The 16,495-nt window shown below is 43.9% G+C and overlaps 1 protein-coding gene across 1 annotated transcript; it reads left to right on the top strand.

The window, feature by feature from the left end:
- The first annotated feature begins 1,485 nt into the window (after nucleotides 1-1,485).
- On the top strand, nucleotides 1,486-15,529 carry LOC128060623 (lysine-specific demethylase 4D-like). The gene is made up of 3 exons (XM_052653007.1): nucleotides 1,486-2,704; nucleotides 13,640-13,913; nucleotides 15,499-15,529. The coding sequence occupies exons 1-3, from the start codon at nucleotides 1,486-1,488 to the stop codon at nucleotides 15,527-15,529; spliced, it is 1,524 nt and encodes a 507-aa protein (XP_052508967.1).
- The last annotated feature ends 966 nt before the right edge of the window (nucleotides 15,530-16,495 follow it).

Genomic DNA, 16,495 nt, shown 5'->3' with positions numbered 1-16,495 from the left:
TCACATTAAAGACTGTGATTGGATATGAGGAGATTAGAATTAGGGTGGTGCTGATTGAGCTGAAACTGAGGTGGGACAGATAGAGCCAGACTTTGAGCACAACCTTTTTTATTTAGAGGCTGAATTCTTCAAGGAAACGATTTTCTGGGTTGTAGTGTTTCCTCATTTGGAATTAAGATTTTAGATTAGCTGAAGGCAAGCACCTTTTTTTTGATGTTTGTCCTTTAAAATACAAAGATGAAAAAGACATTTTATATTAGAAAGCAACTTTTTCCTCTTGGTAAAATTCTCATTGTATGCATTTTAAGTACAAGTATTAAATGCATATGATTTTGATTTCTTCTTTGGAGGCGTCTATTTGTTATTAAAGGAATTGAAACTTTTTACTATTTCACTTCATAACTGATGTTAATGTGTGTATGGGATCTATAGATTTTGTATGCTAATCAGTGTTCAGAAACTTAGTTGATCTGTATATTTCTAATAATCTGTTTGTGAATGCAATTTAATAATTATACTTTAGTTGGAATGTTTCAGATGTTTACCCTTTAAGGATAATGCTTGTTAGGAATGTGCAGTTTGGTATCTGTACTTTCTTTCTTTCTCTGCCTATTTCACTTGGAATGATACCCTCCATGTCAACCAATGCTGTTGTGAATGGCAAAATTTCTTTCTTGTTTGTCACTGAGTAGTATTCCACCAAATATCTGTATCACATCTTCTGTATTCATTCAACCATGGATGGACACTATGGTTGTTTGCATATCTTGCCTATTGTGAGTAATGTCTCAAGGAACCTAGGAGGGCAGATATTTTTTGATGTTCTGTTTTTATTTCATTTGGATGTATACCCAGAAATGAGATTGCTGGATTATATAATAGTTCTATTTAAAATTTTTAAAGAACCTTTATACAGTTTTCCATAGTATGTACCATAACGGCACCAATTTACATTCCTGTTTTAAAAGTATATTTTTGCCCTTAAATTCAAATTTTGAAATTCAGATTGCTCTGAAATTTTGTGTTAAATCAGTTCCTTTTGTCATCTCATCTTCAGATATTCTGTATTTTCTTTAGGTTTGGCTTTGAAACTTCCGTGAAGACACTTTTGCCACAGTGAACTGAGAAACTGCCAGGCACTCAAGCCTGTGAATCCGGGGAGGCCTCCGAGGCACTTAATCTCCAACCAAAGAAAGTCACAGAGCTGCAGGCCGAGGCAGGACTTGGTTCAGGGAGCCTTCGCCTCTGGGAAACACCCTCTTTCCTTTGGCTACAGAATACAGACAAGGGTGGATTGTCCTTCTGGTGGATTAACAAGCTGGAAAAGATACCACCTCATTGGTTTAAAAGTTCTAGTCTGAGTCACTGCCCCTCAGACACAGCAAAACTCTCTAAAAGTATAGGGAAGAGGTTACTCCCTAACACTCTCAGGTACGCACAGCACACCTAAGACCCCGAGAGGCCACTGCTGATTATACTGAAGCCATGCAGGCTAAGCACTTGGGTTCCCAGAACCCAAGTTGTAAGATCATGACCTTCCACCCAACCATGGAAGAATATGCGGATTTCGACAAATACATTGCTTACATAGAATCGCAAGGGGCCCACCGAGCAGGCTTGGCTAAGATAGTTCCACCCAAGGAATGGAAAGCCAGACAGACCTACGAGGATATCGATGACATCCTAATAGCCGCTCCGCTCCAGCAGGTGGTCTCTGGGCGCGCAGGTGTGTTTACTCAATACCACAAAAAGAAGAAGGCCATGACCGTGGCAGAGTACCGCCGCTTAGCAAACACTGAAAAATACCAGACTCCATTCTACTCCGATTTTGAGGAATTGGAGCGAAAATATTGGAAAACCCGCCTCTATGAGTCCCCAATATACGGCGCGGACATCAATGGCTCTTTATTTGATGAAAACACGAAGCAGTGGAACCTGGGACACCTGGGGACCATCCAGGACCTGCTGGAGCAGGAGTGCGGGGTGGTCATCGAGGGCGTCAACACCCCCTACCTGTACTTCGGCATGTGGAAGACCGCCTTCGCCTGGCACACGGAGGACATGGACCTTTACAGCATCAACTTCCTGCACTTCGGGGAGCCCAAGACGTGGTACGCGGTGCCGCCCGAGCACGGCCGGCGCCTGGAACGCCTGGCCGGCGCGCTCTTCCCGGGCAGCTCGCGGGGCTGCGAGGCCTTCCTGCGCCACAAGGCGGCGCTCATCTCGCCCACGGTGCTCCGGGACAACGGCATCCCCTTCGGTCGGGTCACGCAGGAGGCGGGCGAGTTCATGGTGACCTTCCCCTACGGCTACCACTCGGGCTTCAACCACGGCTTCAACTGCGCCGAGGCCATCAATTTCGCCACCGCGCGCTGGATCGATTATGGCAAAGCGGCCTCGCAGTGCAGCTGCGGCGAGGCGCAGGTGGCCTTCTCCATGGACGCCTTCGTGCGCATCCTGCAGCCCGAGCGCTATGAGCTGTGGAAGCGCGGGCAGGACCGGGCGGTGGTGAACCACGCCGAGCCCGCGGCGCCGGGCGGCCAGGAGCTGAGCGCCTGGACGGAGGTGCACTCGCCCTGGGGAACCCGGCTCGCCTCCAACTCCCAGGAGCCGCGCCAGACCCCGCCGCGGACCCCAGGTTCATCTGCTCCAGATCACTACCCAACTGGCAGATGTGTTTCTCGTCGTCGTCCTCGGAAAAGGGGTACTCTAGAGCTGACTGTCCGACCCGGGCGAAGAGGAGCCTCTCCAAAGACTCAGATCTGAGACGCAGCCCCGCCTGCTGTTCCCTGGATGGAACAGCCCAGCCCTTAGGCTCCAACGTCTTGCTAAGGCCTCCGAGTATGCCTGCTCTTAGGAGAAGCCTTCGTACCCCACTGCTCTTGGGTATAGACAATCCTCAAGACTGTCAACACTTACATTTCAGAGCTTTGGGTATTAGCAGGTCATTAGTCTTGCAGGAGGGTCCCTCCTGTATTGCCCCTCTAAGTGCACTGGGTTTTTGAGTCTTTGATGTATTGGAAAAGCGTTCTTTGCCAGTATTTGTTCGCAACTATATTAAAGGTAACTAGGATGTTAATATCTGACTTGATTTTTGGTATTGTTCAATCATTTGAGAGGTTTAGGCACTTTTCTGAATTATCATATCAAATCATTTCAAGCAAAAGTTACTTTTATGAGCTTGTTGCATTTTGTGGTGTTGATGAATGAGTTTGGGGTTGATTGTCGGGTTCAGGCCGATTGGATGGGTTGGGGGATTTGGTTTGCAGCCATATATTAAGGATGAGGACTTGGTAGAAATCACCTGGTACTTGTCTGACCCAAGTTGCTAGGAGAGATGAGCCAACATAGGATAAAAAAGCCATCATCTGAAAATCTTCTAACTCTCCCCTGCCTTTTCAATGCTGTGTGTCTGTTTCACATGGTTAAGTCATGGATACATCCCAGTAAATGGATCCACACATAAATGAACAAGACAGTTTCAAGTGGGCATACATTCTGTGAAGCAATGAAAGTCTAATTCTAGTGGTAAGGAAATACTTCCTAGAGCAGGAGAGATTTCCCAGTCCCAAATGACAAGAAGGGAGATCCAGAGCTGATTTCCACTTGGAAGAAACAGCGGTGTAACAGACTTACCGTAGAGCTTGGTATTGTTTTTGCAGAATAGAAAATTATCGGACACTCCTTTGTGTCTGGGGCAGACAGAGGGGGAGGCAGGATCTGGGGTATGTAGGACCTTGTAGCTCATGTTAAGTATTTGAGTTTGTTCAACTTGAAATGAGAAGTCACTGGAAGTTTAAAACAGCACTTGACACGATATCATTTACTCATTTAAATAATCACCTTCATTGTTCTGTGGACCACGTAGGGGCAGGAAAATGTAGTTGTGGGTGTATGAATGCTCAGTCATGTCCAACTCCTTGCCTCCCTGTGGGTTGGAGTCTTCCAGGATTTTCTGTCCATGGGATTTTCCAAGCAAGAATACTGGAGCAGGTTGACATTTCCCAAGTCTCCTGGGTCTCCTGCATTGGCAAGTGGATGCTTTACCACTGAGACACCTGGGAAGTCCAGAATATAGTTAGAACATCTAAATAGTACAGATGAGAGTTGATGTTTACTCAGTTAGGCCCTAATTGTGAAAATGTACAGAAGTGGTCATATTCAGAATCATTCCTGGAAATTGAAAATGATAGTTTGGATGCAGAAGGAAACATTTTGGAGATACAAACCACAGCTCTCTTCCCTCCCACTCTGCCCCAGAGAATTTCAGTAAGACTTTGGAATTTGAAAGTGGAGTAGCTCAGTCGTGTCTGACTGTTTGCGACCCTATGGACTGTAGCCCACCAGGCTCCTCTGTCCATGGGATTCTCCAGGCAAGAATACTGGAGTGGGTTGCCATTTCCTTCTCCAGGGGATCTTCCTGACCCAGGGATTGAACCCAGGTCTCCCACATGGCAGGCAGACGCCTTAACCTCTGACCCACCAGGGAATTTTGGAATTTGAAGCACCATGTAAAACTAAAGGCTGGAGTCATGAAAAAGTAAGGCTTGTTTGAAACTCTGATTGAGGAGTAGTGAAAGCCCATAGGGCTTCCTCAGTGGCTCAGCGGTAAAGAATAAGCCTGCAATACAGGACACGTGGCTTCAATTCCCAGAGGAGGGCATGGTGACCCACTCCAGCATTCTTGCCTGGAGAATCCCATGGACAGAGAAGCCTGGTGGGCTACAGTCCATGGGGTTGCAAAGAGTTGGGCATGACTGAAGTGACTGAGCATGCATGCACAAAAGCCCCTGTTTCATTCTGATCAACATGCAGCTAGGCAACTTTGAGGTCACGTGTTCTGTGGAAAATTGGAGCTGAGAGAATGAACTCATGGACCCGGGCACAGTGGACGATGGTAGTAAGATGCTTGGCTGACAAGATGATTAAGGCTTGTTTTGAGATGGTGGAACCACAGGATGGATGCAGACTGGGATTACTTGGAAGAGAGCAGCCCTAGAAAGCAGCAGGACCAGAGTAGATCTTTATGAGCAGGGAGTAAACTTTCATGTGATAAGTAACTGCAATATTGAGGGATTTTGGTCCTTTAATGTAGCAAAGTTTCGGATACAGTACTGTGGAGTAATAAGGGACTTTGAAAAGTCTCTATGAGCCTGGCTCATATTGCTATTTTAAATTTTAGAAGCTGAAATTCTCCTTGCTATATTTCAGGAATATTATGATCTCTTCCCCCGTAGATGCATATCCTGGAAAACCTAAGCTAACAAAATTGGGAGTTTAGGAAGGAAAGAAACAAAAGGAAGGAAAAGAAACAAAAGCGATTTTCAGAAAATATTGCTCCCATTGTACTCTTTATGTTTTTCACTCACTTTCATACTTAAAAGAAAATTTTCCTTGCCCAATGAAGACAAGAAATATAAAAAATACAGTTTAGCTTTACCAATATACTGGTTCCTGAATTAGTCTTCCTGACCTAAGTAGGCATTTCTCCAAGGAAGACATACAAATGGCCAACAGGCACAAGAAAAGATGCTCGACATTTCTGTTTATTCAGTTCAGTTCAGTTCAGTCACTCAGTCGTGTCCGACTCTTTGTGACCCCATGAATTGCAGCCTCCCTGTCCCTCACCAGCTCCCGGAGTTCAGTCAAACCCACGTCCATCGAGTCAGTGATGCCATCCAGCCATCTCATCCTCTCATCCCCTTCTTCTCCTGCCCCCAATCCCTCCCAGCATCAGGGTCTTTTCCAATGAGTCAACTCTTCACATGAGGTGGCCAAAGTACTGGAGTTTCAGCTTTAGTATCATTCCTTCCAAAGAACACCCAGGACTGATCTTTAGAATGGACTGGTTGGATCTCCTTGCAGTCCATGGGACTCTCAAGAGTCTTCTCCAAAACCACAGTTCAAAAGCATCAATTCTTCGGCGCTCAGCTTTTATTAGAGAAATGCAAATGAAAACTACAATGAGATCACTTCACATGGCCTGCCAGAATGGCCATCATCAAAATATCTACAAATAATAACTGCTGGAGAGAGTGTAACCCTCTTACACTTTTGGTGGCAATGTAAAGTGCTTCAGCCACTATGGAGAACAGTATGGAAGTTCCTTAAAAAAACAAGAATAGAACTAACGTATGATCCAGCAATCCCACTCTTAAGCATACATCCAGAAAAGAGAAAAACTAATTGGAAAAGATGCATGCACCCCAGTGTTTATAGCAGCACTATTTACAATAGACAAGATAGGGTTTCCCTCATGGCTCAGCTGGTAAAGAATCCGCCTGCAATGCGGGAGACCTGGGTTCGATCCTTAGGTTGGGACGATCCCCTGGAGGAGGGCATGGCAACCCAGTCCAGTATTCTGGCCTGGAACATTTCCATGGACAGAGAAACCTTTCAGGCTGCAGTCCGTGGGGTTGCAAGAGTCTGACACAACTGAGCGACTAAGCACACAAGACAGGGAAACAATCCAGTTCCCATCAACAGCTGAAAGGTTAAAGAAGTGGTGTATGCATAGACATATATATATGCACAATAGAATATTACTCAGCCACAAAAGAATGAAGTATTGTCACTTCCAATAACATGGATGGACCTAGAGAATATCATATTAAGTGAACACACAGAGTAAGACAAATATATCACGTGTAATATAAAAAACAATACAAGTGGATCTATAAAGAAAACAGAAACAGACTCACAGAAAACAAACTTGTGGCTAGTAAAGTGGAAAAGGAGCAGGAGAGGGATGGATTAGGGGATGGGGTCAAAGATACACACAACTGTACTTAAAATAGATAAGCAACAAGGATTTACCGCGTAGTACCTGGAACTGTACTGCAAAATCCGCCTGCAATGCAGGACACTCAGAGATGTGCGTTCGATCCCTGGATTAGGAAGATGCCCTGGAGAAGGGCATGGCAACCCCCTCCAGTCTTCTTGCCTGGAGAATCCCATGGACAGAGGAGCCTGGCAGGCTACAGTCCATAGGGTCACAAAAAGTTGGGCACGACTGAAGCAACTGAGCACTCACGCACAGGGAACTATATTCAATATCTTGAAATAACATGAAGAAAAATAATCTGAAAAAAACGTACAACATTCACTTTGCTGTACATGTGAGTCTAACACAACATTGCACATCAGCTATTACATTTAAGTTTAAAAAATTAATCTTGAAAGGATCAGGATCTGGGAGTGGTAATGAATGGGACTCATCAAGTGATGCTATTCAAAATTCTGTTTTACTTCATGTGTGTACACATTCAATTTGGACACTCTCAATCTGGACTGCTCTTCTCAGGACAAGATGCTAATAGCCAGCTGTTTCTCCACGTCCAAGAGGTTTTTGCTAAACTTAATCTTGGAAAAACAAGACCACTGACAATGAAATACAATTATACAGGCAATAGAGACACCTTTGTTCTCATTGCCGTGATCTCTTTTAGGCTCCTCTCCACTTCTGAGAAATAACAACCACGAGTTCAGTGTATATTCGTCAAATGTCTAACAAAAGTCTAGGAGAAGGCAATGGCAAGCCACTCCAGTACTCTTGCCTAGAAAATCTCATGGACTGAGGAGCTTGGTAGGCTGCAGTCCATGGGATTGCTACTAGTCGGACATGACTGAGCGACTTCACTTTCACTTTTCACTTTCATGAATTGGAGAAGGAAATGGCAACCCACTCCAGTGTTCTTGCCTGGAGAATCCCAGGGACGGGGAAGCCTGGTGGGCTGCCGTCTATGGGGTCGCACAGAGTCGGACACGACTGAAGCGACTTAGCAGCAGCAGCAGCAGCAGCAGGACATCAAAAGCAGTGTGTTTCACATGGTTTTGTCAATGTATCCTCACCATCACCTCTTTAAACTGTCAGTGTTGCAGGGACTTCTCTGATTGTCCAGTGGTTAAGAATCTGCCTTGCAATGCAGGGAACACGGGATCAGTCCCTGGTCTGGGAAGATCCCACATGCCACGGGGCAACTTAGCCCATGCGCCACAGCTACTGAAACCTGCCCAATGAAAAGCCTGCATGGGGCAGCGAAGTGTAGCAACTAGAGAAAGCCCGGGTGGCAATGAAGACCCGGTGCAGCCAAAAATACTAAACAAATATTTTTAAAAGTCAGTATTACAGTTACAAGGTCTAAATTATTATATATAGACCCTAGTCATTTCAACAGAGTCAACTAGATTGGTTTAATTTTTTAAATTTTATTCATTGCGCTGCTGATAGTAAGCTAATTTCTAAACCTTCGTGAATTCAGACAATCTTTTGTACCCAACAGCTTTGTACCTAGGATTACTGGTTTTTATTTATGCTCATTTTGAACTTTTCAGGAAAAGCCAGATTACCCTCCAGTTTCCATCACTGTTGGCGGTACAGGAGGGTTCTGGTTTCTCCATATCTTGACCCACAGTCTACACTGTCAGACCTAATCTAAATGGGCAACGGATAGCATTTCGTTGCTTTTCCCTGACTACTAGTGATACTGCACACCTTGTGTGGATTGGCCATTTGGATTTCCTCTGTTGTGAATGACCTAAGGCTCTGCCCAATTTTTTCTTGGTTTGACTATATTTTGTTGTAGCTATGTAGGACGTATGTGATATTCAGGGTGCTAATTCATTGTCAGTTTCATGTATGATGAAAAACTTCACCTAGACTGTAATTTCTTTTAATTTTTTTTACATCATTTTCTCAGGGTTCTTCAGATTAGTAAAACTGATAGGAGATGCATATAGCTCTTATTAGAGGAATGTGCTTACCCAGTACGAGACATGCCCTGGTCTGTCAGGTGGATCATCTGTAACATGGAGTGCTGGGAATATGACCTGGGTCTGGGTTCAAAAGCTTGGGGACCAGGAGTGCCCAGGGCAAGTGTCCCACAGCAGGCAAATGGATGTGTCTGCTCAGCAGAGAGTAAACTTGCCCTTCTTCTGCTCTGTTCTATTCAGGCTCTCTGTGCTTTCCATGGTCCCAATGTTGGTGAAGGCAATCTTAACTCAGTCTACTGTTGCAAATGCTAACCTCTTCCTGGGACAGCCAGGTGGACACAGCAGAAATGACGCTTTACCAGCAATCTGGGCATCTGGGTTGGCGACCTTTAGGACTGACTGGTTTGATGTCTTTGCTGTCCAAAGGGACTCTCAGGAGTCTTCTCCAGCACCACAGTCTGAAAGCATCAGTTCTTTGGTGCTCAGCCTTGTTTATGGTCCAACTCTCACATTCGTACACGACTACTGGAAAAGTCATCGCTTTGACTATATGGACCTTTGTTCGCAAAGTAATATCTCTGCTATTTTGTACAATGTCTAGCGCCTACCCTGGCACTTCCCTGGTAGCTCAGACAGTAAAGAATCTGCCTGCAATGCGGAAGACCCAGGTTTGATTCCTGGGTAAGGAAGATCCCCTGGAGAAGGGAATGGCTACCCACTCCAGTATTCTTGCTTGGAGAATTCCACAGACAGAGGAGCCTGACAGGCTACAGTCTATGGGGTCACAAAGAGATGGACAAGACTGAGTGACTAACACTTTCACTTTTTTCTTCTAGATTTATTGCAGCTTTTCTTCCAAGGAGCAAGCATCTTTTAATTTCATGGCTGCAGCAACCATCTGCAGTGATTTTGAAGCCCAAGAAAATTAAATCTGTCACTGCTTCCATTTTTCCCTCATCTATTTGCCATGAAGTGATGGGACAGGATGTCAAGATCTTGGTTTTTAGAATGTTGAGTTTCAAGTCAGCTTTTTCCCTTTCCCTTTTCATCCTCATCAAGGGGCCCTTTTGTTCCTCTTTGCTTTCTTGCGTTAGAGTAGTATTATCTACATATCTGAGGTTGTTGATACATCTCCCAGCAATCTGGATTCCAACTTGTGATGGAGTCATCAGGTAAGACTAACTATAAGGTACTCTTCAATTGCTGCTAGACGAATTGCTAATTTCTTTTTTGCTGTTTCTTAGGATATTTGCTTGGTTTGACTTTTAACCAAGTTTCTTTGTTCCTGGTAAGATTGGTTTAAAAATCAAAAAGGGACAGAAAAAAGTGTTGACCAATCAGAGCCCTAATCACATTACTGTTGATTTCTGCTGATCAAATTATACTGTTTCCCAGGTATAAAGCTAGAGCCATCAGGACATGGGCCTGCATTTGGAGTCCAGTTGCCAGGAGAACAGTGTCTCTCTGGGTCCTTGTAGAGCTGCAGTTGGAATCAGGATTTTGTTGGAAGGTAAGTCCCTTTACTTGTGTTATTTGTGCTTCTGAGGGAAAGAGTTATTTTCTTACCACAAGTTTTAAAAAGCAACTTTAGTTATGCACATATGCACACACATAGATGGAAAGAGAATTATACACTGGGATATTGTTTCCTTGAGTTTTATTTGTAAACAATTTTCCAACTTGTAGAGTTAATTTTCTTCTTAATATTTTCTTAGTAAATTGCAAAGATTTTCAGGAAAAAAAGCACCTGATTTGTTGACCAGTGGGAATAAGAGGGTTTCTAGAACTGGGCAAGGGGTGAGTCAATTGGAAGAGACTTGGAAAACACGCGGCTTCCCTGGTTCAGATGGTAAAGAATCCGCCTCCACTGAAGGAGACCTGGGTTCGATCCCTGTGTCAGGAAGATCCCCTGGAGAAGCGAATGGCAACCCACTCCAGTATCCTTGCCTGGAGAACTCCTTGGACAGAGGAGCCTGGAAGGCTACTTTCTGTGGGTTTGCAAAGAGTCAGACACGACTGAATTGACTAACACTTTCTGAAAAACATGTGCAATCAAATTAGAGATTTTGGTTGGATATAAGGGTATTAGAATTAGGGTGGTGCTGATTGAATTGAAATTGGAGTGAGGCATATAGAATTCAGCATGTTTCATTTAAAGGTTGAATTCTTCAAGGAAAACATTTTCTGGGTAGTAGTGTAACATCATTTGGAATTAAGATTTTAGACTAGACGAAAGCAAGAACTTTTTTGACTATCTTTTTTTCCTTTGAAGAATAAAGATGGAAAAGATGACATTTTATATCAGAAAGCAACTTTTTTTCCTGATAAAATTCTCATTTATTTATGCATTTAAAGTAAAAGTACTAAATACATGTAATTTTTAGATTTCTTCACTGGGATTATGCATTTCTATTATTAAAGGGATTGAAATCTTTTTACTATTTCACTTTATAATTGATTATTAACTGGTGTATATGATCTATAGATTTTGAATGTTAATCAGTATCTAGAAACTTGGTTGAACTCTTTATTTCTAACAATTTGTCTAACAAAGCAAATTACTGATTAGATTTTAATTAGAATGTTTCAAATGTCTACCCATGAAGGATACTAGTTAAGAATGTATACATTTGTGTTCTCTGTTACTTTATTCGCCTTGCTTTTGTTTACATAGGCACTCTTTCTATTCATTGTAGATTTTCGCTGCATCCCCTAGTTTACCATAATATGATTTGTGATTTGCTTGTACTTTCCTATTTATTCTTCACATTCATGGTTTTACACTTTTAATGGTCCAGGGATTGCTTTTTGGTTTCAGTCATCTTTTCTATTGGGTGTATGTTTTCTTTTGCAAATGTTTCAGTTTATATCTTTGTTTTCCTTTCCCTAATTTCTTTCGGGTTAAACCATCCAATTTCTTGAATTGAGTGTTTAACTCGTTTGTTTTCAGACTTGCTTAATTTCCTTTTAGTCCAGTTAGATATTTATCTTTTTCTGTCTTATGATTTGCCCTAATTCATTATTTTTAATTTTCAGCTTTATTACTCTATAATTGACATATAAAATTGTAAAATATCGAGATTTTATTGTGGTGATTTGATATACAGTGAAAGGATAACCCCCGGCATCTAGCTAACACAATTACCTTATGTATTTCCTTTTTTTTTGGCTGTGCCACACAGCCTGTGGGATCTCAATACTCTGACCAGTGGTTGAACCCGTTCCCCCTGCATTGGAAACCAGGAGTCTTAACTGCTGCACCACCTGGGAAGTCTTATTTATGTTTTTTGGTAAGAACATTTACTCCTACTCTTCTAGAAAATGTCATTTATATATAACAGTGTTATCAACTATATTCACATGTTTTACATTCAATCCTCAGACTTTATTTTTGTACACCTTTACTTTCCCTTCCCTGCCCCCTTCTCACCCTCTTTTCTACTCTGGTTCCATAATATTTACTTTTTATTTTTAAGAGTCCACATATAAATGATTCCATGCCATATTGTCTTTTTCTGCCTTATTTCACTTGGAATAATACCCTCCAAGTTCATCCATGTTGTTGCAAATGACAGAATTTCTTTTTTTTTTTTTTTGTATTTCTAAGTAGTATTCCATTATATATATATATCATTTTATACACACACACACACCCCACATTCTGTATCCATTCACTGATGGACACTTTGGTTGTTTGCATATCTTAGCTATTGTAAGTAACGTATCAAAAATATGGGAGTGCAGATATCTCTTTGATATTCTGTTTATTTCCTTTGGATATATACCCAGAAATGAGATTGCTGGATCATAGGATAGTCCTATTTGAAATTTTTGAGGAACCTCCATAGCTTTCCATAGCACACGCTATGAGTGTGTGCTAAGATGCTTCAGTCATGTCGGGCTGTTTGTGACCCCATGGACTGTAGCCCGCCAGGCTCCTCTGTCCATGGGATTCTCCCGGTGGTAACACTGGAGTGGGTTGCCATGCCCTCCTCCAGGGGATAGAACAGGAAGGGGTCTCTTATGTCTCCTGTATTGACAGACGACTCTTTACCACTAGCACCAGCTGGGAAGCCCAGTAGGCACCCCAGGCCTACTGCACCAATTTACATTCCTACCAAAAAGTGTGCCTTTTTTCCCTTAAATTCAAATTTTGAAATTAAGACTGCTATGCAATTTTAACTTGAGTTCCTTTTGCCATCTATTTATCTTCAAATATCCTGTATTTTCTTTAGGTTTGGCTGTGAAACTTCCGTAAAGACACTTTACCACCGTGAACTGAGAAACTGTCAGGCGCTCAAGCCTGTGAATCCGGGGAGGTCCCAACCAAAAAAAGTCACAAAGCTGCAGGCCGAGGCAGCACTTGGTTCAGGGAGCCTACCCCTCCAGGAAACACCCTCTTTCCTTTGGCTACAGAATACAGACGAGGGTGGATTGTCCTTCGTGGGGATCAACAAGCTGGAAAAGATACCACCTCATTGGTTTAAAGGTTCTAGTCTGAGTCACTGCCCCACAGACACAGCAAAACCGAGTGCCGGGTGGGAGGCCGGAGCGCCCTGCGGAGCCGCGCTCGGCCCGCGGCCGGGTGGGTCGCACCGCGCCCCGCGTCCTGGTGCGCCGGCGTCTTCGGCTTCGGGCCGCGGTGTCCGCTGCAGAGATCCTATGCGCCCCAAGTCTCTGCCCCTCTCGGGGGCCACATGTTCTTCCTCCGCCCCCCAGTCCGCGGAGGCCGCCCCAGCCTGCAGCTCCCCGGAGCCAAGCCTGACTCCACCGCCGACCCCAGACCCACCCGGCAGGGATCGCCCCAGAAATGGCAGCTGTGGGTCTCATCAGTGTCCTCGGGAAGAGGGGCCCAGGGAAGCGACTGTCCGGGCCCGGGTTAGGGGGAGCCTCTCAGACGCGGCGCACGCATCTCTGGAACTCGAAGCTCAGTTTCTGTTTGCTGACGTCCCTTCGATGGACCGCCCTGCCCTGCTGAGCCCTCGGCTCCAGCATTCTGCTAAGGCTTCCGGATGCTGCTGTGCTCCTGATCTTCAACCCCTGGGTCCTCCTTTGGATCCTGGAAATCCAATGCACCCCGGCCCGTGCCTGCAATCTCTGGAAGAGATTGCAGCCGGTGACCTTGACGGCACCCCCTTGATTCCTCCCAACATCAGTGAGACTCTGACCGCGTTCCCCAGAGACTTGTCTGAGGTGGTAAGGTTGGACCACTCTTACGCCTCTAAGTGTCTGGCACCAGCTGCAGAGACCAGAGTCTCCAGCACCCTTGACTGTGATCCCTTGGGGCTAAAGCTAGAGGCACTTGCGTCTCTTGAGTCCTGGGACGAGTTCTCCACCAATGGATGGTCTTCAATCTGTGCTGCTGCTGCTGCTAAGTCACTCCAGTCGTGTCCGACTCTGTGTGACCCCATAGACGGCAGCCCACCAGGCTCCCGCGCCCCTGGGATTCTCCAGGCAAGAACACTGGAGTGGGTTGCCATTTCCTTCTCCAATGTGTGAAAGTGAAGTCGCTCAGTCATGTCCGACTCTTGGCAACCCCATGGACTGCAGCCTACCAGGCTCCCCCGTCTATCGGATTTTCCAAGCAAGAGTACTGGAGTGGGGTGCCATTGCCTTCTCCAGCCCATGACTACTGAAGAATTTGCCAAATGTGACTCTCGGGGATTTTTTTAAACTTTGTGTCTGTCTGCTTAGTTGCTCAGTTCTGTCCAACTCTTTGTGACCTCATGGACTGTAGCCCACCAGGCTCCTCTGTCCATGGAATTCTCCAGGCAAGGATACTGGAGTGGGTTGCTATTCCTTTCTCCAATGGATCTTCCTGACCCAGGAATTGAACCCAGGTCTCCTGCATTACAGACAGATTCTTTACTGTCTGAACCACCAGGAAAGCCCTTTGTAACTATATTGATATTTGTTAAAGCTGTTATTCCAATGTATATCCACAAAACAAAGAAAGGTAAAATCCTTAAAATCTATTTTAAAATTCAGCATTATCTCCTAAAGGAAAGTGACCTTTCAATAACTGGTCCACTCTTTTGCCTAGTATAACTTCCTCATTTACACTCCTTTCTGCCTACATTTTTTAATTTTGTACAGCTTCTTGGTGCTTTTTGCTAGACTGAATGCTGCCAAGTTTGAAGTGTATTTTGCATAAGTAAACTCTTCAATTTTTTAATATGCCTCAGTTTATCTTTCAACACTCTAAAACAGAGTAATCCCGAAAAGTTCAAAGTAAATGAATCAACAAAATTATACTAAGAAAAATACAAATAGAAAGAAGTCATGAATCTTAGTATCAGACAAAATAGAATTGAATCTCAAAGGAACATGAAAGGGCTCTAAAGGCTACATCTCACCAGAAAGGTGTAACAGTCATGAATGCCCATGCAGCTCTGATCAAGTTTAAATCATAGAAAATCAAACAAGTTGGAAGAAACATTAAAAGGAGAATTTAAATTACTTAATGTGATATTTTTATTTATAATATGAAATATATGTTTGGTCCTCATCTCAGTTTCTGATTGATAGCTCCTAAAACCCTTGGAATTTCCGAAGTAAATAAAGTTACGTTTTATGATTTTGTTACATTACTGTGGTAGCTGTTAAACTGCCCCTAGGTCACCCAACCCTGCAATTAGAGGGTTGGAATTTTCAGCCCCACCCTAGACTTTCAAGGAGGAGGAGGGGCTGGAAGTTGAGCCAATCACCGATGGCCAATCATTTAATCACTCATACATATGTAATAAACCTCCATAACACCCCCCCCCCCCCGCCCCTCGCCAAAAGGACAAAGTTTGAGGAGCTGCTGGGTCAGTAAACCTTTAGAGAATTGGGGACAGTATTGCACCTAGAGAGGGCCTTATGTTGTGCAAGAGAGGGAAAAAATGGACAGACTTAGGTGGCTCAGAGAGTTAAGAATCTGCCTGTGATGCAGGAGACCCGGGTTCGATCCCTGGGTCAGGAAGATCCCCTGGAGAAGGAAATGGCAACCCATTGCAGTATTCTTGCTTGGAAAATCCCATGGATGGAGGAGCCTGGAGGGCTACATTCCATGGAGCCACAAAGAGTCGGACACGACTAAGCGACTTCACTTTAAGGATATAGAAAACTTCAACAGCATTAACCATAAGGTAGAATTTATGTATCTGATAATTAAGAACTCCCTTTGGTCAATGCAAAAGGATCAATCACAAAAATTGACAATACATTCAGGTGAATAGAAAACACTAATAAATCCTGAAGTAAGAAAGAAGATCGAACTCTAATTATCATGCAATAAAACTAGAAATTAACTGTAAAAATCAGGAAATACAGAAGTCTTTCCTGGAAAGTAAAAAAATTCTCAACTAAAAGATCTGTAGGTTAGAGGGATATAAATCACAATAGTTAAATTCCCTGGAGACATGGACATAGAATATTTGTTAACTGTATAAATGGGCTTCCCTGGTAGCTCAGCCAGTGAAGAATCTGCCTGCAATGTGGGAGACATGGGTTCAGTCTCTGGGTTGGGAAGATTCCTTGCAGGAGGGCATGGCAACCCATTCCAGAATTCTTGCCTGAAGAATCCCCATGGACAGAGGAGCCTGGCAGGCTACGGTCCGTGGGGTTGCAGAGTCACATGACTGGGCAACTAAGCACAGCACATAGCAACTATATAAACTCTGAACCAGACTGCCTGATTTTGAATCCCGGCTTCCCTCTTACCAGTTTGTATGACTGACCTTGCTGAATTATTTAACTTCATGCTGAATCAGTTTCCTCACTTGTGAAATGAGGTGGTAAT

Source organism: Budorcas taxicolor, chromosome 15, assembly GCF_023091745.1.
Source record: "Budorcas taxicolor isolate Tak-1 chromosome 15, Takin1.1, whole genome shotgun sequence".
Lineage (NCBI taxonomy): Eukaryota > Metazoa > Chordata > Mammalia > Artiodactyla > Bovidae > Budorcas > Budorcas taxicolor.
The sequence above is the reverse complement of the archived record's forward strand: the minus strand, read 5'-3'. Positions and strand labels throughout refer to the sequence as shown.

Coding starts and splice junctions, on each gene's coding strand:
- LOC128060623 (XM_052653007.1), top strand. CDS start 1,486: ATGCAGGCTAAGCACTTGGGTTCCCAGAACCCAAGTTGTAAGATCATG. Junction 2,705..13,639: donor TCGTCGTCCTCGGAAAAGGG/GTACTCTAGAGC, acceptor TGGAACTCGAAG/CTCAGTTTCTGTTTGCTGAC. Junction 13,914..15,498: donor GACTTGTCTGAGGTGGTAAG/GTTGGACCACTC, acceptor CCTCGCCAAAAG/GACAAAGTTTGAGGAGCTGC.